General features: G+C 43.3%; 1 protein-coding gene across 4 annotated transcripts in view; it reads left to right on the forward strand.

Annotated features, from left to right (window-relative positions):
* Positions 1 to 20,425, forward strand: part of sbno2b (strawberry notch homolog 2b) — a 71,420-nt gene extending 50,995 nt beyond the window's left edge. For 3 of the 4 annotated variants that reach the window (XM_072660550.1, XM_072660552.1, XM_072660553.1), the window contains 28 exons: positions 574 to 729; positions 966 to 1,046; positions 1,434 to 1,524; positions 1,746 to 1,906; positions 1,991 to 2,124; positions 2,724 to 2,814; positions 2,950 to 3,093; positions 3,218 to 3,335; positions 3,422 to 3,527; positions 3,622 to 3,775; positions 3,961 to 4,137; positions 4,475 to 4,572; positions 5,526 to 5,608; positions 5,763 to 5,948; positions 6,712 to 6,833; positions 6,955 to 7,086; positions 7,247 to 7,382; positions 8,097 to 8,209; positions 9,429 to 9,500; positions 9,601 to 9,709; positions 10,291 to 10,362; positions 10,469 to 10,612; positions 10,930 to 11,024; positions 13,439 to 13,531; positions 13,834 to 13,965; positions 14,736 to 14,812; positions 14,902 to 15,089; positions 15,657 to 20,425. In XM_072660550.1, coding sequence (XP_072516651.1) covers positions 574 to 729; positions 966 to 1,046; positions 1,434 to 1,524; positions 1,746 to 1,906; positions 1,991 to 2,124; positions 2,724 to 2,814; positions 2,950 to 3,093; positions 3,218 to 3,335; positions 3,422 to 3,527; positions 3,622 to 3,775; positions 3,961 to 4,137; positions 4,475 to 4,572; positions 5,526 to 5,608; positions 5,763 to 5,948; positions 6,712 to 6,833; positions 6,955 to 7,086; positions 7,247 to 7,382; positions 8,097 to 8,209; positions 9,429 to 9,500; positions 9,601 to 9,709; positions 10,291 to 10,362; positions 10,469 to 10,612; positions 10,930 to 11,024; positions 13,439 to 13,531; positions 13,834 to 13,965; positions 14,736 to 14,812; positions 14,902 to 15,089; positions 15,657 to 16,393 — 4,002 coding nt within the window. In that variant the 3' untranslated portion in view covers positions 16,394 to 20,425. The remainder of the gene's footprint in view (positions 1 to 573; positions 730 to 965; positions 1,047 to 1,433; positions 1,525 to 1,745; positions 1,907 to 1,990; positions 2,125 to 2,723; positions 2,815 to 2,949; positions 3,094 to 3,217; positions 3,336 to 3,421; positions 3,528 to 3,621; positions 3,776 to 3,960; positions 4,138 to 4,474; positions 4,573 to 5,525; positions 5,609 to 5,762; positions 5,949 to 6,711; positions 6,834 to 6,954; positions 7,087 to 7,246; positions 7,383 to 8,096; positions 8,210 to 9,428; positions 9,501 to 9,600; positions 9,710 to 10,290; positions 10,363 to 10,468; positions 10,613 to 10,929; positions 11,025 to 13,438; positions 13,532 to 13,833; positions 13,966 to 14,735; positions 14,813 to 14,901; positions 15,090 to 15,656) is intronic. The other variant, XM_072660551.1, reaches the window with a different exon arrangement.
* Positions 20,426 to 23,855: the final 3,430 nt, after the last annotated feature.

Raw genomic sequence — 23,855 nt, forward strand, 5'->3', positions numbered from 1 at the left:
TAATCCAGATGCTTACAGTAGTGTGGCGTCAGAACAAGGCCAGATGTTTCGAGCACCAAAAAGCAGCAGCATTGGCCCACAGTCCCATAACAGTGCATCTCAAGCTCTGGGAAGTCGCTGGCAGTGTTGTGGATGCACAACAGATCACATCCCATTGATTAGCCGTGGCCTGAAGGTTGACCAAGGCTTGGTACCAGAAGGTTGCTGGTTCAATCTCCAGGGCCACCATCCACAGCTGAAGGCATTCATCACACAATTGCTTCCCGAGTGCTGAGGTGGTTTCTTATCGCTCAGGGTTTGTGTGTGTGTGTGTGTGTGTATTCTCACTGCCTTCATCACTAGTGTGTGTCTTCACTGCCACAGATGTGTTAAATGCAGGTTAAATACCATTGCTCTGTTGTATCAATCAGTTGGGTTATCAGTGACAAGGTTGTGGGTTCGATACCCAGCCACTGTTTAGTCCTTAGCTGAGGTCTTTAACCCTCTCTGCTCTGGGCATGTTTGATCAGTGTATCTTTGTGTGGGTGTGGGTCATCATAAAGGTGTGGTTCTCTCTCTCTGTCTCCTGCTCAGGACCTCTCCTGTATAGATGATCCGTCCAACGCCTCACTCTTCTCCTCTCCTGACGATTCCCTGTCTGAATATGCAGATCCATCAGCGCTGCTGCCGGACAACCTGGCAACTGTTCCAACCATATGGGACATCAATACGCCAGCACAGGCCCAGGAGGTGAGGCTCGTCTTGCGCACCCACTCCCCAGCCCACACGCGGACACTGAACAAAGCTCTACGGGTTTCTTCAGAACTCTGAAAGATATTGTTTGCTACACTCCCACGCTTTAACTCTCACAGTGTTTCAGAAGATGGCACAAGACTCGCAAAGTGCCCCATTCACACTTGTGCACACTTGTTCCTTTCATTTCCAGTCATTTAGTTTCATTTATTGCTGCTTCTGCTCCCTTTCAGGCGAATTCCAGATTTCAGGGTTTGAGCAGTTTGGAGGATATTTCTGCTGTGATCAGCACACCATCACTGGGAGGCATTCAGGTAGATTAACACTAACTGCCTCGTTTTTTTCTTAACTGGAAAATCGATAAATAATGAATCCATTCAAATTTATACTCAATCACCTATCTTAATCAATACAAACAAAGCATAAATTAAATTTATTACGTTACTGAGCTAAAAAAATAAAAAAATACAGGCCGCGTATTTACATATAACACAGTTACTTCAATTTATAACCTGGGTTCGAATTCTTTAAATTATTGACCCAAGCTATTCATATGACTGGCTGTGTGTCTGGTGTTTCTTTGATCCACTTTGCTTTCGCTTTCTTTTTTACGTTGGTTATGGGATATGTGGGTGATCTGTGTTCTGTGTCTGTGTAAGCTGTTCTAGTTGGAGCTTTTGTGTTTTCTATCGATAACGCAGAGACAGCTGGAGGAGGAGGAGGAGGTGGAAGAAGAGGAGACAGAGGAGCTGGGCCATGTGGACACCTACGCTGACTATAAACCCTCTAAATGTAAGCTGGTTTCCCACACCATACCCTGAAATTTATTTTCACTCTTTACTGAATGTGCGGTAAAGGTAGTAAAAAGGCTAAAAATCCACTCCAGGATTTCGTTCCAAGATGCCTGGCAGTTGGAACGAAATCCTGGAGTGGATTTTCTGCATTTGTAACTTTTCTCTAGGTAATACATTCTTATTGCTGCTCTTCCTCTCCCCTATCTGTTCTCCTTCCAGCCACTATAGGGAAATCCCACCCTGACCGGGTTGTGGAGACCAACACGCTGTCCAGCGTTCCTCCTCCTGACATCACCTACACCCTCTCCATCTCTGATTCCGTCATCAACTCTGGCCTGCTCTCCGCTCTGCAGCTAGAGGCCATCATCTATGCCTGCCAAGTATGTACAGCGCCATCATCAAATATCAGAATCTGTATAGTTTTAATCTCCATATCTGCATATACTATGTTCCTTGTGCTGCAGCAACACGAGGTGATCCTGCAGAACAACCAGAGAGCAGGCTTCCTCATAGGAGACGGAGCGGGAGTGGGCAAAGGCCGCACGGTGGCCGGCATCATTCTGGAGAACTACCTAAAGGGAAGGACGAAAGCACTGTGGTAAGCCATCATTTGTCCATCGGTTGTCAAATTCACAATAACATGATGCAGTGATTCTGGACAGTTTAATGAGGAACTATCTGGGATTTGGCTTAGGAAGCACTGCTCTAATGGACCTCACTGTTGCATTTCCTTGAAGGAAGGGTTTCAAGTTATGTAATTTTCCACTTTACCTAAATATAGTCAGCCTGTCTGCTTTCTGGGCATGGATTAAGTAGATTCTTGGAGTAAACTGGACTAAAATAGCAATTACCATTAAAAAAGGTCTGCTTAGTCTAGACGTAGGCTTAATTTGAAGTTCTACAGACTGTCAGTGTGGTTTAGGACACTCTGAATTATTGATAATCATGGTCACAAGCCAGAGCCATGCCACTTTGCCATCAGCAGCCAGAGTCTGAGGGAGCACAATTGGCCGTAAGTTGTATTGTTGTAAATTAGTACCTCGGTTTAAGACTAAAAAAGCAGAACTTGGCCTCAAAGCATGCCCTGGCTGATCAACTACATCTGAGGGAGGTGGATAATTGTGTAAGTTTAAATTTCTTTCAGAATCGTTTCTGTCTGTAGACCCGTCTCTTTACCAAACCCCTTGTCTCTTCCAGGTTCAGTGTCTCCAATGACCTCAAATATGATGCGGAAAGAGATCTTCAGGACATCAGTGCTTCCAATATTCCAGTGCATGCCTTGAATAAAGTGAGTGTGCTGTCATTTCTGTTGAAACTTCGATGACCTACTGTTCGTTTCTGTTACTGCAGAATTCCCCCTGCTCATTTTAAGACAAAGGCAGCAGTTTACTCACGCTCAAGTTCTCGAACTTTGTCCTGTCAGATAAAGTATGGAGACACAGCTACCTCAGAAGGGGTCCTGTTTGCAACCTACTCAGCTCTTATTGGAGAGAGCCAGGCAGGAGGCCAGCTCCGCACCAGACTGAATCAGATCCTGGAATGGTGTGGGTTTGACTTTGATGGAGTCGTATCCTTTACCTTATTGAGTTCTAAGAACTTCGCCTGTGTGTTTTTTGAGATCTATACTGATGATTTGATTATTCTATTTGAAGATTTGAAGTCTTTTGCCCTTAACAGTGGCCTGCCTACAGATTATTTTTGATGAATGCCACAAAGCCAAGAACGCCACGTCCACTAAAATGGGCAAGGCTGTGCTGGACCTACAGTGCAAGCTGCCTCTGGCCAGGGTTGTGTATGCCAGTGCCACAGGTGAGTTTTACCACCTCCCAGGAAAAGGCAGTCTTTATTATTCTTACTGGTTGATCCAGAAGGGTGAAGGTTCCTCTGTCCCTCAGGTGCCTCTGAGCCAAAGAACATGATTTACATGAGTCGCCTGGGGATCTGGGGAGAAGGGACACCATTTAGGACATTCGATGACTTCCTCCACGCTATTGAGAAGAGGTTCGTAGGAATTGGCTTAAACTTGCCCTTAAAGTCAGCTATCTTCTTAAACCAAGTTTAAATCTGATTGGCTGTTTATGCTCTGTTTTATTAGAGGTGTAGGGGCCATGGAGATTGTCGCCATGGACATGAAAGTCAGCGGGATGTACATTGCACGGCAGCTGAGCTTCTCAGGGGTCGCCTTCCGCATTGTAGAGATCGGCTTGGATGATGACTTCAAAGTCGTCTACAACAAAGCTGCCAAACTGGTGAGCCTCACACAGCGGCCGCTTTTACACTCCTTCAGTATAGAGGGAATCTGTCTGGCATTTACACACATCATCAATATCATCCACATACATATATTCATATGTGCTGTCACTCAGTGTAATGCAGCGTAATGGTGATGCCTGTTGAGCGAGTGATTCTGACTCTGTTCTCTGTGGTTCCTCAGTGGGCCGAGGCCTTGGCGGTGTTCACTCTGGCTGCCGACTTGCTGGGTATGGTGTCCAGGAAGTCTCTGTGGGGTCAGTTCTGGTCGGCCCACCAGCGCTTTTTCAAATACCTCTGCATCGCTGCCAAGGTGCGCCGTCTGGTGGAGCTGGCCAATAAAGAGCTGGCGGATGGCAAGGTAGGCATCGCCAGACACCACTGAGGGAGTCATTCAGTGTGCATAATTTGAATAAGGGTGTAAGAAAATATCAATGTTTTGCAGTGCTGTATCAATACTCAGAAACTCAGTATTGATTATTAATAAATAGTATTAGACTATTTACTGTTCTGACTGGATAAGACTTTTCTTTTAGACTGTGAAACAGTGGCAGTATCGCTACATACCGAATCGTAGACCCTGTATAGTGATATGGGTCATGTCGGCAGGTTCCTGCCAATACACAGCCCTAGATTTTAAGAGTACAGGGTTTACCTTTACACTGCACGTGGATTCATACTTCTGTACTGTATTACAGTGCGTGGTGATCGGGCTGCAGTCTACAGGCGAAGCTCGAACCCGGGAGGTTCTTGATGAGAACGATGGGCACCTGGATAAATTTGTGTCTGCTGCAGAGTGAGTATGGCATATCTGCACTGGTGTAAGAGTATGTGTGCGTTCCCCTACGGTTTGACACACTGTTCCTGTTTATAAATGAAAGCGTTTGATGATACACATCTACAGTGTGTGACTGTAGAACCGTCTCTTTCCAGAGTGGCACCTGTGGTTTCTGAATGATTGAGTCTTTATCTGTGATATCTCTTAAGTCATTGAAGTTCCATTTGCTACGCTGAAGTTCGATGGCCCGATAAAACTACTCAGCTTTTCTCAGCGGTATATTACCGGCATTGCTGTCACTGTCACGTAATTTACATTTTTAGTGTGTCATGTCGCTTACACTGCTCTACAATAATATAAATAGAGAGCGTTAGTACAGATAATGTAAGTATGAATGTTTAGCAGTCATAGTCTTAAGTATACTCTAGGGACAAAAGTATTGGGACACCTGCTCAATCACTGTCTCTTCTGAAATCAAGGGTATTAAAAGAGTTTCTCCTGCTTCTGTTGGAGTAACTGTCTCTGCTGTCCAGAGTAGAAGACTTTCTGCTAGATTTAGGAGGAGCATTGCTGTGAGGATTTTATTGTATTTAGCGACAAGAGCGTTAGTGAGGTCAGAATGTTGGATAGACCTCATCCCCAACTCCCCAACTCATCCCTTCCAAAAGTACTGGATGGAGCTCCACCACCATCATTCCAGAGAACACAGTTCCTCCACTGCTCCACAGCTCAATGCTGCAGGGCTCTGTACTCCTTTTTAATACCCCTCAAGCCCACGCCTGGCATTAGGCATGGTGCTCATAGGTTCACGGGACTAGACAAGCTGTGTGTGTGCTTTTGCACATCTGTGTCAGCAACGGGTACAACTTAAAGTAGCTTAATACATTCATTAGATGAGGTGTCCACAAACATTTGGACATGGATGTTTAGATAGTGGTGGATAATGACCGTGTTTGTTGCTGTATTCTCAGGGGGGTGTTCCAGTCCCTAGTCCAGAAGCACTTCCCATCGGAGAAGGAGGGAAGAGAGAAGGGCCCAGGAAACAAGAGGAAACGTAGGTCTCCTGACAGTGCACTCTTATTTATTAGTTCACCCTGAGAGGAAGCCTAGCTTATAGCACAACTGTACCCCGGAGTGGACACACTGGGGTCTAGCAGTAGTGTCTGGAGCTTGTTTTAAGGGTTATGCTGTACCTGTACATGTTGTAGGAAAGCCCCGGGGCAGGAACCCGAAGTGTCTGAAGCAGACGGCGGATGGAAGAGTGGTTATTAACATCAGCGATGACAGCAGCACAGAGTCGGATGCAGTGGACAGCGACTCCAACTCCTCCCCTGATTCGCTCCAAGACAACAGCGATGATGTCATCTTCGTTACCCACTCCAACTGTCATGCTGGTACACAGATAGAGAACATTTGTACATTAGTTTTGGTACATTATTATATTATTATTATTATATATGTCTCCAGCAGCAGCTTTACAGGAAGGGGAAATACCTTCTTACCGTTCAGTGGAAGTCATTGTTAAAGATTTGAGATTTATTTAGTCATTTTGGAGCATTTCTATTGGTCAATTCATCATTAAAGTTTTGCACAATGAAAATAATCTCTTATACAATGAAAAAAGATATATACAGAGATATATACAAAGAGCCACTTAATCACCATCTGCACTGCATGCATAGGAATTTGTCCTCTGCATATATCCCATCGGTGTGGTGAACACACACAAACACTCACTATTGAGCACACACACACACACACACCATGCCTGGAGTGGTGGGCAGCCCTGGCTGCGGTGCCCAGGGAGCAGTTGGGGGTTAGATGCCTTGCTTAAGGGCTCCTTCCCGTCACATTGCCTCTTCTCGAATCTATCTACCCAAGGTTGGGGTGAAAGATAAATATTAAATAGATAATAGTTATTATTGTTATTATTATTATTGTTGTTGTTGTTGTTGTTATGTAATAATAATTACTTTACTACAAACATTACTTAATAGTCAATATAACATTACAAACATTCCCTAAACATTATAACATTATAACTGTCATAAAACAACCTCAAACAACCAGAAGTTGTAAAGATTGTTGTGTTGTGTAATTTGTGAACAGAAAATGATGATCTTGGTCCTAACAGTTCCGTTCCGTCTGTCTCACCAGCTCGACTAGAGGAGATAAAGCAAGGCCTTCTGAACAAAATCTCTGAGCTCGGAAAAGAACTACCTCTAAACACACTGGATGAGCTTATAGATAAATTCGGAGGTCCGGAGAAAGTGTCTGAGGTAAGGCCTGTAACTCTACTGGTGTGAAACTACAATAGGTGTGTGTGTGTGTGTGTGTGTTTTCTGGCTCTCTCTTCATCTGTGCATGTGTGTTTGTGTGTGTGTGTGTGTGTGTGTGTAGATGACAGGGCGTAAGGGGCGCGTGGTCCGGCGGCCGGACGGGAGCGTGCGGTATGAATCCCGTGCTGAGCAGGGTCTCACTATCGACCACATCAACATAAAGGAGAAGGATCGCTTCATGAACGGAGACAAGGTGAGCAGAGGGTTAACCGCTTCTCTCAGACGAATGCAAGTCGACTCAGTTTGACTAATTGCAGAACTTGCATCATGGAAAGATTATTTTAGAGTCCTTTGAAGCAATTTCCAATCCTCTCTCTCCCTCTCTCTTTCTCTTTCTCTCTCTATGTCTTTAGTTGGTGGCTATAATCTCTGAAGCAGCCAGTTCAGGGATCTCTCTGCAGGCAGACAGACGGGTGCAGAACCAGCGCAGGAGAGTCCATATGACCCTGGAGCTGCCGTGGAGTGCTGACCGTGCCATCCAGCAGTTTGGTGGGTCACTATGTTATTAGCCTGGTAGATTAGACTGGGTCACACTCACTCTCAGTCTTTTATTTTTCACCATTAGTCCAGTCTGGTGTCCTCTGTAAATATACAATGTATCATCACGGTCACACAAAATCTTCATGTCTCCAGATCAGCAGCTTTACAGGGGAAGAAGGAGACTAAACTTTCTAAACTTTCACTCCGAGTCATTTGGGAGCGTTTCTATTGGTCCATTTGTCATGAAATGTTGATACAGTATAAAGAAAAACCAGATTCACATTATGGAAAAAAGTGAAAAACAGTTTTGTGTAACAGTGATGAAATGAGTGTATATAAATAATTGCCACTGTCAACTTCTACACCACTACTGTATATTCTGAGAATACTCACATATCCAAAAATATTCAGACAAAATAAGGGGAGCTCTTCAGCGCATTTTTAGAAGGGACACTATTCATATACACAGTAAAATACTGTATGTGGGTTATGTTCACCCGGATTTACAAAAATCATTGCCGGCCACTCAGTTTACGCTGTTTATACACATCGTCACCAAACCCTAATCTTTAAATAGTGACCTGACTAAAATTCCACTTTCAGTACCAAACCACAAAGCTTTCAATACCAAGCCACGTTTAGTGTAGCCTTCCCGTAAAGGAGGACATCCTAACCACAAACCTGTAAACAGCGAGCTCACTTCTTTTCGTCCCTCTGGCTCAGGTCGCACTCACCGCTCCAACCAGGTCACTGCGCCGGAGTACATCTTCCTTATCTCTGAACTGGCCGGCGAGAGACGCTTCGCATCTATTGTGGCTAAAAGACTGGAGAGCCTGGTATGTGACCCCTACACTCATATATACACATATACAGACCATAGTGACCTTACTTTTACAGGAGCAATCTATTTGTAATAAAACCTGGTGTCTCTGAAATGGAATTATGATCATTTCTGTTGGTCCATTCATTCTAAATTGTTTACCAGGTATAAAAGGGTACCTAGTTTTTACAAACTGAGCAAAATAAAATAATATTTACATCATTTTAAAGTGACATACAGAGGCCGAGCTGCTCCTTAAACAGTTGCTCTCAGATTAATTGACATGTTTGTTTAATTCAGTTAATTTTGTCAAATCAGAATCACTCTCAGATTTATTGACACCCACATAGAACTTGGCTCTAGCTACTGCAGAATCTCTAGTATTATATGCAATAAACAGAAAATGTACGTATCATTTCCAAACAGTATACAATATACACAGTATACAATCAGTGAGCAGACTGTACAGTGACAGGATAAGATACAGGCAGTACACCTGAAAATCTAAAAGTATTCAAAAGTAATATAGATTACTTTAAATAATTAGATAATTATATATACAGAGATTAATTAGATAGAAATACAATATATGGACACAGGAATTTTTGCACAATATTTAAATATATGTATAGAAAATAGATGTTTAGGAATTGAAGTGGGCGGCTGGTGTGCAGTGTAAGAGATGATGATGTGGTTGAGAGGGGTGAGTGTAAAGTTTAGAAATTGTCTTGAGGTTTAGGTTGTGAGACTGACGTTGATGTTTTACATGTGTTCACGTCTGTAAGGATGGTGCCACATGGCAGGCCTTCATCCCCACAATGTTCTCTTAATGATGGCTTGTTTCTCCCTTCAGCAGGGGCTCCCTTCTGCAGTTGGTTCGCATTAGTCATTCTGGCAAACTGAAATAGGAGCAGGCACATGTATTAAGACATCCTCCTCACTTTCAGTCTAACTTTAATCTGATGCCACCTTATCTAATCCATTCCACAGAGATACAGAAGCTCACCCGATCTTTAACCTAAATTTAATTCAGAGCAAATATTTATATCTTGTGTTTCCATCTGTGCTGCACTCAGATGCTGATGCTCTTCAGATCTTTCAAGACCAGACAAATGTAGTTTATATGGAAGTGGTGGGAGTCTCAGATGTTTGTAAGGTTCAAGCTCCATCTATCTGCTCACTCCAACCGAAAACACCACTGTTCAGAGTAGTCCTGACAGTCTGTCTTTCCACAGGGAGCTCTGACCCATGGTGACAGGAGAGCCACGGAATCTAGAGACTTGAGCAAGTACAACTTTGAAAATAAAGTAAGTTGGCTGATCTTATCTGGAGCAGTTTGTGTGGGGGATAATCTAAAATGAGTCACGAACCAACCGCTAAGTGACCTACTTCTGGTTTCATCATCAGTATGGCACCAAAGCTCTAGACAAGATCACCAAAGCCATCCTGGGAAACATTGAGAGCAAGGTGCCCCCTCCCAAAGACTATCCTGGAGGCGACGCCATGTTCTTTAGAGGTAAGAGCAGCCCGGTGTGAGTAACAGCTTTAGACCTTACACTCTTATTATTATTTGTATAACAACAATAAAGTTAAATTGAATTGAAATATCATTGCTGTCTCACAAAAACATGGATCTCCAGATCAGCAGCTTTACGGGAGGAGGAAAAACCTTCCTAACTTTCAATGGAAGTCAATGCAAAAAGATTATTTCCATTTTGGAGCATTTCTATTGGTCCAACAACTGGAACAACTGCAAGTGAAACTACACGATTTGTACATGACAGATATATATATATATATATATATATATATATATATATATATATATATATATATATATATATATATATATATATATAGATAGATAGATGTAGATAGATATAGATAGATATAAAGATTCACATATTTAAACATACACACACATATATATATATATATATATATATATATATATTGCTGTCATTCACATATTGTGTAGTTTGAGAGATATAGTGATTTATAAATTAATTAATTAAGAGAAAGCATAAAATCCCAGATAAAAGAAATTCACTGTCCCTTTAATACATTTTCCAAATTTCCTATTTTTTTTCTATTTAGACATGAAGCAAGGCATGATGGATGTTGGCATCTCCTGCAAGGAGTCTCGCTTGGGCTTTAGCCCTGAAAAAGGTGAGTCAGTCCATTAGTATTTGCCTTCACAACTAAACCCTACCCGTGTTCACACGTATAACTACAAATATGTGAAATATGACTGTACGCCCCTCTTCTTTGGCAGACTGCTCCATCACCAAGTTCCTCAATCGCATCTTGGGTCTGGAGGTGCACAAGCAGAACTCTCTGTTCCAGTACTTCACTGACAACTTCGACTACCTAATCGAAAAGGACAAGAAGGAGGGCAAATATGACATGGGGATCCTGGGTAAGGAAGTCTGGTATCCAGTTGTTTGTAATAGTCCACTGTTCCACATACTCACGTATGCTGTAGGGCTGCATGGTGCATCGTTGGTTGGTATAATTTAGCCAATATTGATCTTTGCAACACTGATACCGACAAACACAGCAATATGCAAATTAGGCCTGAGAATGATTTCAGAAGAAACAGTGAATGAGCAGGTGTCCCAATACTTTTGTCGGTATAGTGTATGCAACAGTTTAACAGTGAGTGTTTTGTCCATACTGCCCTATAGGTGATATTATGTGATGTACACTCAGTGTCCTCTCTCTGTGTCTTTGCAGACCTGGCTCCTGGTAACGATGAGATTTATAATGAGACTCAGGAGAAGTTTCTGACTCCAGGCAACCCTCAGGAAGGGCAGGTCACTCTCTATAAGGTCAGTTTTGGATTAGAATGTGGAGTTTGAGATCAGACTGAGTGCTCAAGTGAATGAATTATGATAGACTTTCACTTCTAGGGTTAGATACAGGCTTTGTTTACAGGCCTTATGCTCAGATACTTTCTCCAGATCCCTGAATTCATCTATAAGCTCATCCAGCCCTTGTAATTTCTTCCCGAGCGCTCACGCACACAATCTCGCAACCTCTTTTGACCCGTAGAAGGTCTTAACCACATGGCTTCACGAGAACTTGGCTGTGGTCATTGACGGAGCAGATAGCTGTTTAGACTCCTTCCTTTTTTCTTGTTTATTCAGGTTCGTTTCCTGTGTTGTGACATCTCTCAGATATTCACAAGCTCACTGACTCGATTGCACAGAAACGAAGCCTCTTAAACTTGTGGTAGTAAATAGATCAGAGGGCAGCGTGAATATTAATCAGCCTGCCGCGGTCCTCCAGAGGTCCTCCAGAGGCTTGGAGCTTTGTTGTGAATTTCAGGAAGTGTGTAAATTCTCAGAAGTGTTTTTCTCAACTTGAGGATGTTTTGAGGGAAACCGAAGAACAAATTCATGAGTTGTTGCTTTACCCTCAACAATTAACACTTCATCATTGAGCAAGACCCAAAAAGTACATGGTGTTAGTACATAGAGAGTGTTATTCAGAGGATTATGTCCATCTAGTGAGGATACTGCTCTGAATGCTATATGTAGAGCTGTCATTATAGATTAGTCTCATTTCTGAGTAAATTATTGGTCATTTATTCAGTAATTATTGTTTTCTTAAGGCCAGGCAGTAAAATAGCTTCAACAGTGACTCTAGATGCTCTAGATAAAAAGGAAGGCTTTTACTTCAAATATGTAAAGAGAACAGTGGCAGAAATGCATGAAGACGTGTCCATTAGGTTCTGTTGTGTTGTACTAAGTACAATACAGCAAACTGTGCATTATCAGGCTGTCTGCAGGTGTCAACCAATTCAGTTGAACTGGATGTTCTTGAAGGAGCCTGTTAGCCCTAGTTACGTTATTATGACTATATTATTATGACTAATGATATTATTTAACTCAAATAAAACTTCATGAATCACATTTTGATTTAAGCTGATTATGAACAGTAAAAAAGTATTGGGACACTTCACTGCTCCCTCACTGTTTCCTCCAAAATCAAGGGTCTTAATTTGAAGTTTATCCTGCTTTTGTTGGGTGTTTTTAATTTTTTAAACTGCGCTGCCAGTTTCCTCTTTTTGAGCGATGAACACAAAAGCAGTTTGAGTGCTAATAGCACCCCCTTTTGGAAAATGTTCAGACTGCTGAACATACACTATATGTCTAAATGTTTTGAGACCCTATTTAATGAATGCATTCGCCTACTTGAAGTCGCACCCATTGCCAATAGAATAGGACTCTCTGGAGCAGATCAACATCATGACCCTATTGGCTCCATGCTGCCTAATGCCAGGCGTGGACTAGAGGGGTATAAAGCCCCCCAGCATTGAGGAGCTGTGGAGCAGTGGAAGAGCTGTGTTCTCTGGAATGATGTAGATCTAGTAGAAAGTCTTCTTCTGGACAGTAGAGACAGATACTCCAACAGAAGCAGGATCAGCTCTTTTAATAGCCTTGACTTCAGAAGTGTAGCTGATGTTTATTATCCAGTATTTCCGTGTTAATCTGGTATTAATTGTAAGTGGTGTCCGTGAGAAATTGTGAGGATGGGAGAGTCCTGCAGTTCTTATTAGGGTCTGTGTTCGTCTGTTTGTGCACTGTAATGATGAGGTGGTTTAGATGTTACACAACACCCGGAACAAACCTGACTGCATTTCAAAAGTGAAACAGTCTTTAAAGTATGATAATTACTTCTGGCTTCTCCCTTTAACGGTAAAGACAACAGCAGGCGTTTTATCACAACTGTCTGGATTCCAGCTACAGCTAGTTCCTCCTCTGTAGTTTTGCCTCAGGATAAAGCAGGCTTTGTAATGCAGGCACCACAGCCTGTCTGCGGTCATCGTGCAGTACGTGTAGCTGATCCTGAAGAGAGGCCGCAGAACTGATCTCAGATCAGCAGCCTTGCAATTCTATTATAATTGACGCCTGGTTGCAATGGATAGTATAATAACTGTCAGAAAATATCACGTTTGTACACGTTTTCCCTCAATGAGATCCTAAATATGATAATAATAATTAGTAATAATGTCTGTAATGTTCGGATGTGGAGATGTAGACCTGGCCTACAGTGGAAGCCTTTTTTCTCAGGGATGCCAACTCTGTTAGATTGTCCTCCTCAGGTCTGCTCAGGTTGTGTGAATATGAATATGTGGTGAAGTGCAGATTCACTGAGGGTTAGTGGGTGGGTAAGAGCAGCTGCATTAAGTCGTGTGTCACACATATAAATATCTAAACACTGTCTTCATACCTCACAGATCAGCGTGGACAGAGGCATGCACTGGGACGAGGCCCTGAAGAAGTCCCAAACTCTCAGCAGCCCAGACGAAGGCTTCTATCTCTCCCACAAGGTGTGAGCTCGAACCAGACTTTCCCCCATTTGCATTCTGCTTCCTGTAGAACTGCTCATATGCAAATAATGAAGGGTTCCTGAAAACGGGGAAACTTGATTCCCTTCCAGGGGTGAACAGAAGTTCAGCATTAGATCATTCTTAGATCATTCAGTACAAACGCTTCAGACAGCTCAGACAGGAAAGATGATCAGAGATCTACATTAAAATAGTATGTCAGCCTGTAGGCATCTTCCACCTTCAAAGACATCCTAACAGACTGTTATTGCAGACTCTAAGCTCTGGCGTCTTTCTACCCACAGCTGAGAGGGGCTCACCCTTGTGTGCTGCTTGCTGAGCAAGGCCGGGGGCACAACCTGGTGCTCTACAAACCCAACGTAGGCAAACAGAAGCAAACTGAGAACCTGGAGAACATCCAGAAGAAGTACCGCAAGGTCTGAGCATTTTCACTCACCGAACATTTTCACTGTCAGCCAATCTAAAGCCAGTCACTCTATGTTGATGGTCCACTGTAGATGCTTGTCTTTAAATTATATTCAACAATCTAAAATATCTCAGAGTATCTTATATTTTAATATAACTTTAATTCAGAATAAAATTAATAATATTGATACATTTACATTAGTCTCATCTTACTTACCAAAATATCTAAAACACATAATTATGAGATTGTTTCAGTATATTTCTACATTAATTCACTTATTTCTAGACATTTTTACTTTTTGTGGAACTTGTCTAAACTGATTACTTTTTTACTGACAGAATTACACTTTCCAGAATTTCACTGCCCAGTGAAAAACCAAAGTAGCGACAGGAGAAGGCAAAAATGTTCCTAACTTTGAACTTTATTAAAAAATAATTGAGTTTATTCCAAGTAATTTTAGATTTTTCCAAGCAAATTTCTATTGGTCTCTTTATGCAGAACATCTACTCAGTGTACAGAACATCCAAAGGCTTCAAAAGAGGATGTGTGTTTCTCACTGGACAGCAACGATTTGTAGATAAGCTACATAAGACCATCAACATGAAACATGTCTTATGGTTATTTAATCAAATCTTGATTTTTATTACTCTGCTGGCTTTTAGTGGATAGCTAATACCAAAACATCCCATTACACACACTGAGGCACTCTGCAAACCCTTCTCTTAGAATGTAAGAACACATGTTGGATTGATAATAACATTTGTATTGCTTTAAACTCAGGTGACTCCAGAGGAAGCAAAGGACAGCTGGGAGGGCCAGTTCAATTTCTCCTTCAAGAACTGCAGCCACGCCAACTGGTGAGTGCTGAAGGCCTGATTTCCCTACCAGACGCACACTGTTAACTGTAGACACACTGTAGTTTAACACACAGATGTGTTTTGTGTAGGAATGGACGGTGTAAGAAGATGGATGAGGGGCATGAGTGTTTGCAGGGCATGCGGCTGAGGCAGTACCACGTCCTGTGCGGAGCTCTGCTGTGTGTGTGGAAGCGGGTGGCTGACGTGGTGGCCGACATCACCAGCTCCAGCATCCTTCAGATCGTGCGCCTCAAAACCAGGGAACACAAGCAAGTGGGTGAGTGTCTGCAGGGAGAGCCACTGAGAGGTGAAAGGGTGTCCAGATGTAGAGCTAGGCAGCTAACGTAGCCAACGAACACTAGAAGTCAATAGGCAACTTTCTGTTAATAAAGGAGGCTTTATACTAGCATTGCTGTGAGGATTTGATTGCATTCAGCGACCAGAGCGTTAGTGAGGTCAGGATGTTGGATAATCACCATCTCACCTCATCCCCAACTCTCCAGATCATTTCATTCAAAAGTACTGGGGGGCTTTTTACCCCTCTACTAGCCCAGCTCTGGCATTAGGCAGCATGGTGCCAATAGGTTCATGATGATGATCTGCTCCAGAGAGTCCTATTCTATTGGCAGTACTTCTCTACAGACACTAGACAAGCTGTGTGTGTGCATTTGAACATCACTGTCAGCGGTGGGTGCTCAAAGTAGCAGAATGCATTCATTAGAAGGGTGTCCACAAACATTTGGCCATACAGCGTATATATGATGAATATATAATGAGTAGAGAAGTAGTAGTAGAGTGTGTACATTGCCACAATGAAGATGTCGCAAATCTCCCCGTCTCTCAGGTATAAAGATCCCGGAGAGCTGTGTGGCTCAGGTGCGAGAGGAGCTCCACAAGTTGGATAGGGAGGTGAAGAGGAAGCGGCAGGAGAAGGAGCTTCAGGAGCAGCGTGCAGGCCAGAGTTTGCTGGGGCTCACTGAGTTTCTCCCCCAGCCTCGGCCCAGCCTGGCTCCCAACTACTCCAACCCCATACCATTCCCCCCCTTCCCCCTGCACTCCTTCCCCTCACAACCTTCACAAAGGAACCCTATAGAGGCCCTGCTGGACCTGAGGGTGCGCAGCCCCTCGCCTCTTTCCCCAGACAATGCGCAGGCTAACCTTGGGACTGTGGAGGACTTTGGGCTGGAGTCTTTCCCACAGGGGCCGCAGCAGCAGCAGCAGCGGCAGCAACAGCAGCAGCAGCAGGACAATCATGAGGACATCATGGAGTTCTTCAGCACGATTTTCAACTCAGAAGTGTTACCCTCAGTCACCCAACAAAATTCAGTGACCCCCTTCAGCTCCAGCATCCCTTATTCCTCCTCATCCTCGACCCGGTTCTCCCCCTCACTCACCCCATCCTCTTCTTCCTCCTCGCTGGCACTCTTTGCCTCTTTCTCGCCGCCAGACCAGCAGACCCTCACTCTGCCCAGTGCGAACTGCTCCAGCGACACGGTCATCAACGCCAAAGAGGTGCTGAGCAGCATGCTGCGCGACTCGGACACTCGCCAGTCCGTCATTCACTTCGGAATGCCCGAGTGAGACCGGCTGGCCGAGATACTGCACGCTGTGTCCTACAGGGCCCAGTTTCCCGAAAGCATCTCAGTATTAAGATATTCTTACCTGGTAGAGAGAGCTTTTAGAGTGATGCTCGCTCGACCATTTAAGAGTCATCTTTGTGTTAAGATACTTTTGGGAGACCCATCCTAGACCTGTTGGGTTAAATTAACCACTGTGTTTCAGTGTGTAGTGAAGGTTCCTCACTCTCTGCACTGGCCTCAACATTCTAGACCAGTGGTCACCAATCCAGCTCCATAGCACCAACCGTTCCAACCAGGGCTTCATTTCTGTCACATCGAGTTGGCTTTGGCACTTCATGGCTCACATGAGATTCGAGATGAGAAACAATCATGTAAAATCATTAATGCAGTGATTGCACAATATCTGCATAATAATATCTGTAATTTTACAAAGCAAAAGAATGAAATTTATGAAATCTATGAAATTTGAAACTGATCAAATGCGAATAACAGCCCAGGAATCCACATTGTGATTGTGATGAATGATTTAATGATCTTTACTTGATCATTTTATGCAACTACAAGCCTAGATCAGCCAAACTGACTGATTGATCTTTCTTCCTAGTCGTTTCTGCTTACTGCACTGTTACTGTACTCACACAGGCAGGCGTCTGCAGTTACACAGTCATATACAGAGTCAACCTGAGCTTCTATCTTCCTTTAAAATGGAAAAATTAAAGCAGAGAATGCTTTATCTGCTAGAATACATGACCAAGAACATCAGGATTGGCTGTAAGATGACTGTGATATGAAACATACTCACAATCAGCTTAAAACATTGTTAAGCTCAAATAATCACAGACTGAGCTTAGAAACAACGGTAGATCTCCACAAGGATGGTTGGTGACCACTGCTCTGGACGGAGCTCCCCAATACTCTATAAATCAGCCGTCCACACTCTGACTCAAACGCTTATTTTCAGCAGTTCAGTCTTTGAAACTTGGCTGTGTTGTGAAAATGCAGCGTTCAGACCAATGCAATACCATATTTGTGGAGTCACACCGCCCTCTAGTGGTATGTCAGCAGCAGGTACCGCACCCTTGGTTGAAACTCGTGAATAGTGGTGAAACCAAAACTGGACAGATAGCATCACCCGCGCCCCCAGTAGCTTCGTATCTGTTTCGCAACGTCCTCTGACGCACTTCTCCTGCAATTTCGGACACAGGCGGATGACAGACTACTGTTAAAACAGTGCCTTCGGAACACAGTAGGGAATGTAATCCACACACAAAGGCCTGTACAGTATAGATTTGTATACAACACTTCTTAGGCATTTATTTATTCTTTTGTCTTTTATTTATCTGGCCTCGGACCTGGACTCGGAGAGGATGGAGTGGACGTCCCAGGTTGGGGTCTCTAGCAGCAGAGCAGCTGGCCCTTATACTCCTGTTGGGGTAACATGGTAGTTGGTGGTTCAGCAGTGCTTTATATGTATGTCTGTGTGTGGTGATGCCAGATGTTGTGGTTCAGCTTTTAATCATCTTTGATGTGATTCTCCGCTTGCGAGCTATTTTTATCCTCTCAGGAAATCAAAAAAAAAAAAAAAAAAAAAAAGACTAGTTTTCATTCTCTGCCTTTAATAGGACAGTCTTGTTACAGTACAGTTAAAGCGCGGCGCACTGTACGTGAGTTAGTGTCGGCTACAGAGAACCTTTAGTTGGCAAACCAACAAGACTGAAAGACTTGGAAGAACGGAAGACCAATAGATGAATCTATAGTGTAGGTGGGGTATCGCGGGGAGACGCCCAGTCTTAGTCATATTTATGTTTCTAGTGATTTATTATGGATATTTATGCAACAATAAAGGGATGATACTTCTATACTATACTTGTCCTGAAATCGAAAACGTGCTGAAATTCCTGCAAACCAAAGCAGACAGACGAAGGTGCATCTGACTTAGTTACTGTGCACCGGAGTATTGCACTGTTCCAGTCTGCTGCACCAGGGGGAAGGGGGGGTTCTCTTAGTTTTAGTTTAATTTATGCAGATTTGTACTTGTTTGAAGCCCCAATCAGAAATGAGCAGAACAGCAGCAGCTGGCGCAAAATTTACTGACATGAAAGAAAGAAGACAGAATGGGTGGTACCAGCGATCCTGTCCTGCGTTGATTCCTGATCGGGGTGTTTGGGGATCTTCTGCAGCGGCCGGACGGTAAAGTTGCAGAAGGCCTGGACGCTCGTCCTCAGAGCTTCTGACCACTCGCTGTATCTCAGGAAGACTTTCAGTGGCGTTTTGGTTGATGTTCTGTTCTTTTTCCAAAAAAATAAAAGCAGACTAATGCACACCCCCAGTGTGCAGGTCTTACTCAGAGATTAGATGGCATGAGGTGATAGATGAACACTGCCTCTTTCACTCTTGGCTTTATTTCACAGATTCCACTTTACGATTTCTTTACAGCCGATGTTGAGGCTAATTGTCTTTTTTTTATTTTTATTTTTTTTACAGCCTTTTCTTAACCTGACGCTCGATGAACACATGAAACACACTAACCCGTTCCCAGTTCTGATAGAAAGGGTCCAGACTGGCACTTTAAATCCTTACATTAAAAGCCTGTTGCCTGCAGTTTTGAAATGAATCAGCTGTAAATGGTTCTTGGAGCGATGCTACAGAGAAAAAACTTCAGTTCTGAAAGGAACCGTGTTTATAATAAGTATTTACTGATGGATGTTGGACTGCATCCCTGTTAGGGCCTTCAAATCTGGACCTCGAATTCAGTCTCCAGTCCTGCATTGTGTTCTCACTGGACATTAGGGGGAACTGTTAATGTAATGGATTGGCCCGAATTACAAAGTCCAGGACTGGGAACTGAATTCAGGGTCCAGATTTGAAGTTGACCTTAGTTCTGTGGCATCTTTCTTAGAACCATTTGTGTCTGTTTATCTCAGTGAGGCAGGTGTTTAAGGTACAGGTGTACCAGCCTATTCCAGCCTCTTTGTTCCGGCTGTGCGTCCGTACTGTCAGCAGCGTTTACTAGATACATCGTTCTTATCAGCCAGTCGAAATGCTGACAGTCACAGTGGACAACCAGACCCATATTAATATAGTAGGAACCAAACCCTGACCCGACTGTGTCATTTTGATCAAAACAAATTTAACAAAAGATTAAAACTCCATCCAGGAGCTCCTCATTCCATCGCTTCAGAAAGCAAAAACAAACCTTCAAAAAACCCTAGATGAAGTCGTTTTAGTAGACTACTCCAACCCTTAATCTCCATCTGTGGTTTACAGCCGATTACCGAAGACAGTCGTTTTGGCTGATTTTTGATGAAATAACCAGAAACGGAACAAAAACACCTGTTAACTTGAATCACCTGAAGCCGTGGCCCACCTCCACCTGTTACAAGCCCATGCTTATGGCCCATGCCGGTAGTGACCGTGTGCTACAGACTAGATGAACTGACCCCTACATGGCCACAGCTGTTCCAGACAGAGCTTACCAAACCTTCAGGCTGCAGAACCGTGGTTCTTTCTGATTCCTGATCGGGGCATAAGAACAGTAGATGAAATGAGTCTGTCTGTTGTGCACTCTAACGATCCTCCCTCTGCAGCATCAGCGATCTCAGCACTCTACAGCACCGACCCAGTGAAGCGTCCCTCGTTTATTCGTGTATAATTTGCACTAAAGTGGAAGAAGTGAGTTTCTGTACGATGTGTGTTCCTGTCCCTGTAATGTCGTGTGCATTTTGCATCTTCTGTTGCTTCTCTTCTGCATTTCTGTCACCTTCAAGTAATTTATTGCTCAAAGAGACAAAACAACATGCTACTGAACTGCTGTAACGTTGAAACGTGGGTTTCTGTTTGACTGGGCCTGCTTTTGTACTCTGGGGTTTGCTTTCCTCTGTGTATTTATGACTAAGATTCAGATGTATATAGTGTAAAGATGCAAATTGTGCCTTCAAACTATTTCTTAAAGAAATTTTCTACATAACAGAAAGAACGTTCGCAGTGCAATCTTTGTTATTAACAAAGCAACCAATAAAAATAACTATGTTCAGATTGCTGAAGTTATGACTCATCATTGCATGTAAATATGAACACTGTATATAAACTGCTGAGATGAGATACACGATACGTCCACATGTTTCTGGACACCCCTTCTAATCCATACATTCAGCTACTTTAAGTTGTGCAACACAGATGTGCAAATGCACACACAGCTTGTCTAGTACCTGTAGAGAAGAAGCACTGCCAATAGAATAGGACTCTCTGGAGCAGATCAACATCATGACCCTATTGGCTCCATGCTGCCTAATAATGCCAGGCGTGGGCTAGAGGGGTATAGAGCCCCCCAGCATTGAGGAGCTGTGGAGCAGTGGAGGAGCTGTGTTCTCTGGAATGATGGTGGAGGAGCTCCATCCAGTACTTTTGAATGGGATGAGTTGGGGGGTTGGGGATGATGAGGTGGGGTGGTGACCATCAATCAAATGCAATCAAATCCTCACAGCAATGCTCCTCCACAATCTAGTAGAAAGCCTTCTTCCCCGGACAGTAAAGGCAGTACTAAATCAAGCGTCTGAATACTTATGTCAATGCATTTTCCTGTTTTCCCAAAATTCTGTTTTGACTTTGATTGATTACAGGTTGATAGAAACACCTAAAACTCAGCGTCTCCGGGCGTTTGCACACTACACTTACCACCTTTAATAATGAGAGGAATTAGTTATTATGAATAAATACAAAGACTCAAATCTTACAACGTAAACAGAAACACCTAACCCAGGTAAAGCCTGTGATTAGTAGGCCTACACTGTTGCCCCGGGACAAAGGCAAGTTTGAGGGGTGGAGTAAGACTGTAACAGGACAGTTAAGTGAGAAAGGGGTGAAACAAACAATCACACAGTTATTAATCCTGAATATTAATAAATAAACTGGCCAAACTGAAGTAAGAGCTGTTGTTTTGTAAGTAGATGAATCTCAGTCTCACCAGCTGCTCTGACTCACTGCGAGGAGCTGGAACTCACATCACTGCCGGGAAACAGAGCAGAGAAAACACCAGTTTCTCCCAGATACTGAGAGAACACAACCACACCCTCGCGTTCCTGCCGTCAGCCCCTCCGTCCCAGCCGACGCCCAGCCCAACCCCTCAGCTCCCCAGCATTAACATCTGACTGCCGTGGGCTGATCCTGATAGACCACAGTGTTGATGGAGGTCTGTGGGTGTGTATTTGAGCTGACTACCCCAGCAAATTTCAGTTGTTTGCTTGTGATCCCAATGTTTAAACAAACAAACAAATAAACAAACAAACAAACAAACCTCAAATAGAAAACTAATGAATTTTAAGGTATTTCTGTTGACTCTGGAGGAGATGGAGGTTTTAGTAGATTAGGAATGGGCCTACAGTCACTCCACCTTTTCACTCATGGTGTAAATTACAGTGTGGTCAGTTTAGACATATAGACATATGTCCCCTATTTAGACATATGGACATGTCTTCTGTTCAGACACAAAGACATGCCCTCTGTTTAGACATAAGGACATGTCTTCTGTTTAGACACATGGACATGTCTTCTGTTCAGACATATGGACATGTCCTCTGTTTAGACACATTGGACATGTCCTCTGTTTAGACACATGGACATGTCTTCTGTTTAGACATATGGACATGTCTTCTGTTTAGACATATGGACATGTCCTCTGTTTAGACACATTGGACATGTCCTCTGTTTAGACACATGGACATGTCCTCTGTTTAGACATATGGACATTTCTTCTGTTTAGACATATGGACATGTCCTCTGTTTAGACATATGGACATGTCTTCTGTTTAGACACATGGACATGTTCTCTGTTTAGACACATGGACATGTCCTCTGTTTAGACATATGGACATTTCTTCTGTTTAGACATATGGACATGTCCTCTGTTTAGACACATGGACATGTCCTCTGTTTAGACATATGGACATGTCCTCTGTTTAGACATGTGGACATGTCCCTTGTTTAGACATATGGACATGTCCTCTGTTTGGGATATGAAATTGGCTCTGGCTGGTCTTTCTAAATTGTGTAAAATGTTGGGATTTCACCGTGATCTCATGTCAGCGTTCTACAGCTTCTAAGTTGTCACTCATTCTGTGAGCAGATTTTTAACAGCATTAAACAGGCCTGTTTAAGCCCCGCCTCCTCACCCTCCCACTGGCCTATATGTACCTGCATCTACATCAACCAGTGGTCAAACTGCTTCCCCCCATAGCCGACTGACCAAAGCCTGAAAATGCCTAAACACAAATCAGTTCAGCTTAATCTGATGTTTTTATTTGATTGTTGTGTTTATTAATGTATTTTTAAAACATTACAATGAAAATGAGAATGTTCTGGAAAAAAAGGTGATAAAAGAAAAGGTAAAGGTGCATGTATTTGTGACTGTACAGCGAAATGTGTCCTCCGCATTTAACCCATGTGGTAGTGAACACACACACACACACACACACACACACACACACACACACACACACTAGTGAATAAGGGCAGTGAGTACACACACACCCAGAGCGGTGGGCAGCCAACTCCAGCGCAGAGCAGAGAGGGTAAAGGGCCTTGCTCAAGGGCCCAACAGTGGCAGCTTGCCGAGCCCGGGAATCGAACCCACAACCCTGTTATTGATAACCTGGAGCTCTAACTGCTGAGCACCACTGCCCCGATGTTATTTTAAGATTAGAAAAAATCTAATGAAATAATATCAGTAAAGGTTATTAAGTTTCTGTATTAATGTTTATTAATATAGCTATATGATTTTAGCTATATTTAACTCCCTCCTATCCTCTCTCTCTCACACACACACACACACACACACACACACTGCCACAGTTCTATAGCTTAGGCCTACTTGAAGCCCCCCTCAGCCACAACAGCCACCCGTGTGTCCCCAGTGTCCTCTTTTTAAGTCAGATATCCCGAGGCTGGCTCTCAGTGTGATTCTGAGACACTGACGCCCCCCCGCCAGAGAAAAGGTGATGATGCCCCCTGCCCCTTCCAGATCACGCAAGAGCAAACTGGCCTTCCAAAATGTACCAGGAGATATCTGATAGATATTATTATAATTATTATAATTATTAGTAGTATTAATTAATTAAGCTGGTTCACCAGTTCGGCTCTTGATCACCATAGGGTATGTTTTTCACTTGAGTTTAATGGTTTTAATTGGTCTGCCAGTATGACCAGTCTGACCAAGCTCATTAACCAGTAAGACCACGTATCATGACCAGCCTGACCATGCTTGTCCACCACTATGACCAGCTTGACTAAGTGTGTCAGCCAGTATAACCATGCTTTGTTGCCCAGCACGACCAGCCTTAACCTCACTGGTCCACCAGTATGGCCACCTAGACGAGCAGCTTGGTCAAGAGGGTCATGCTGGTCAGTGTTTAATCAGTCTTTAATGAACAGTCACAGGTTAACCAGTTTACCAGGGCATGTGTTCAGCT

This window comes from Salminus brasiliensis, chromosome 17, assembly GCF_030463535.1.
Source record: "Salminus brasiliensis chromosome 17, fSalBra1.hap2, whole genome shotgun sequence".
In the NCBI taxonomy this organism is placed as follows: Eukaryota; Metazoa; Chordata; class Actinopteri; order Characiformes; family Bryconidae; genus Salminus; species Salminus brasiliensis.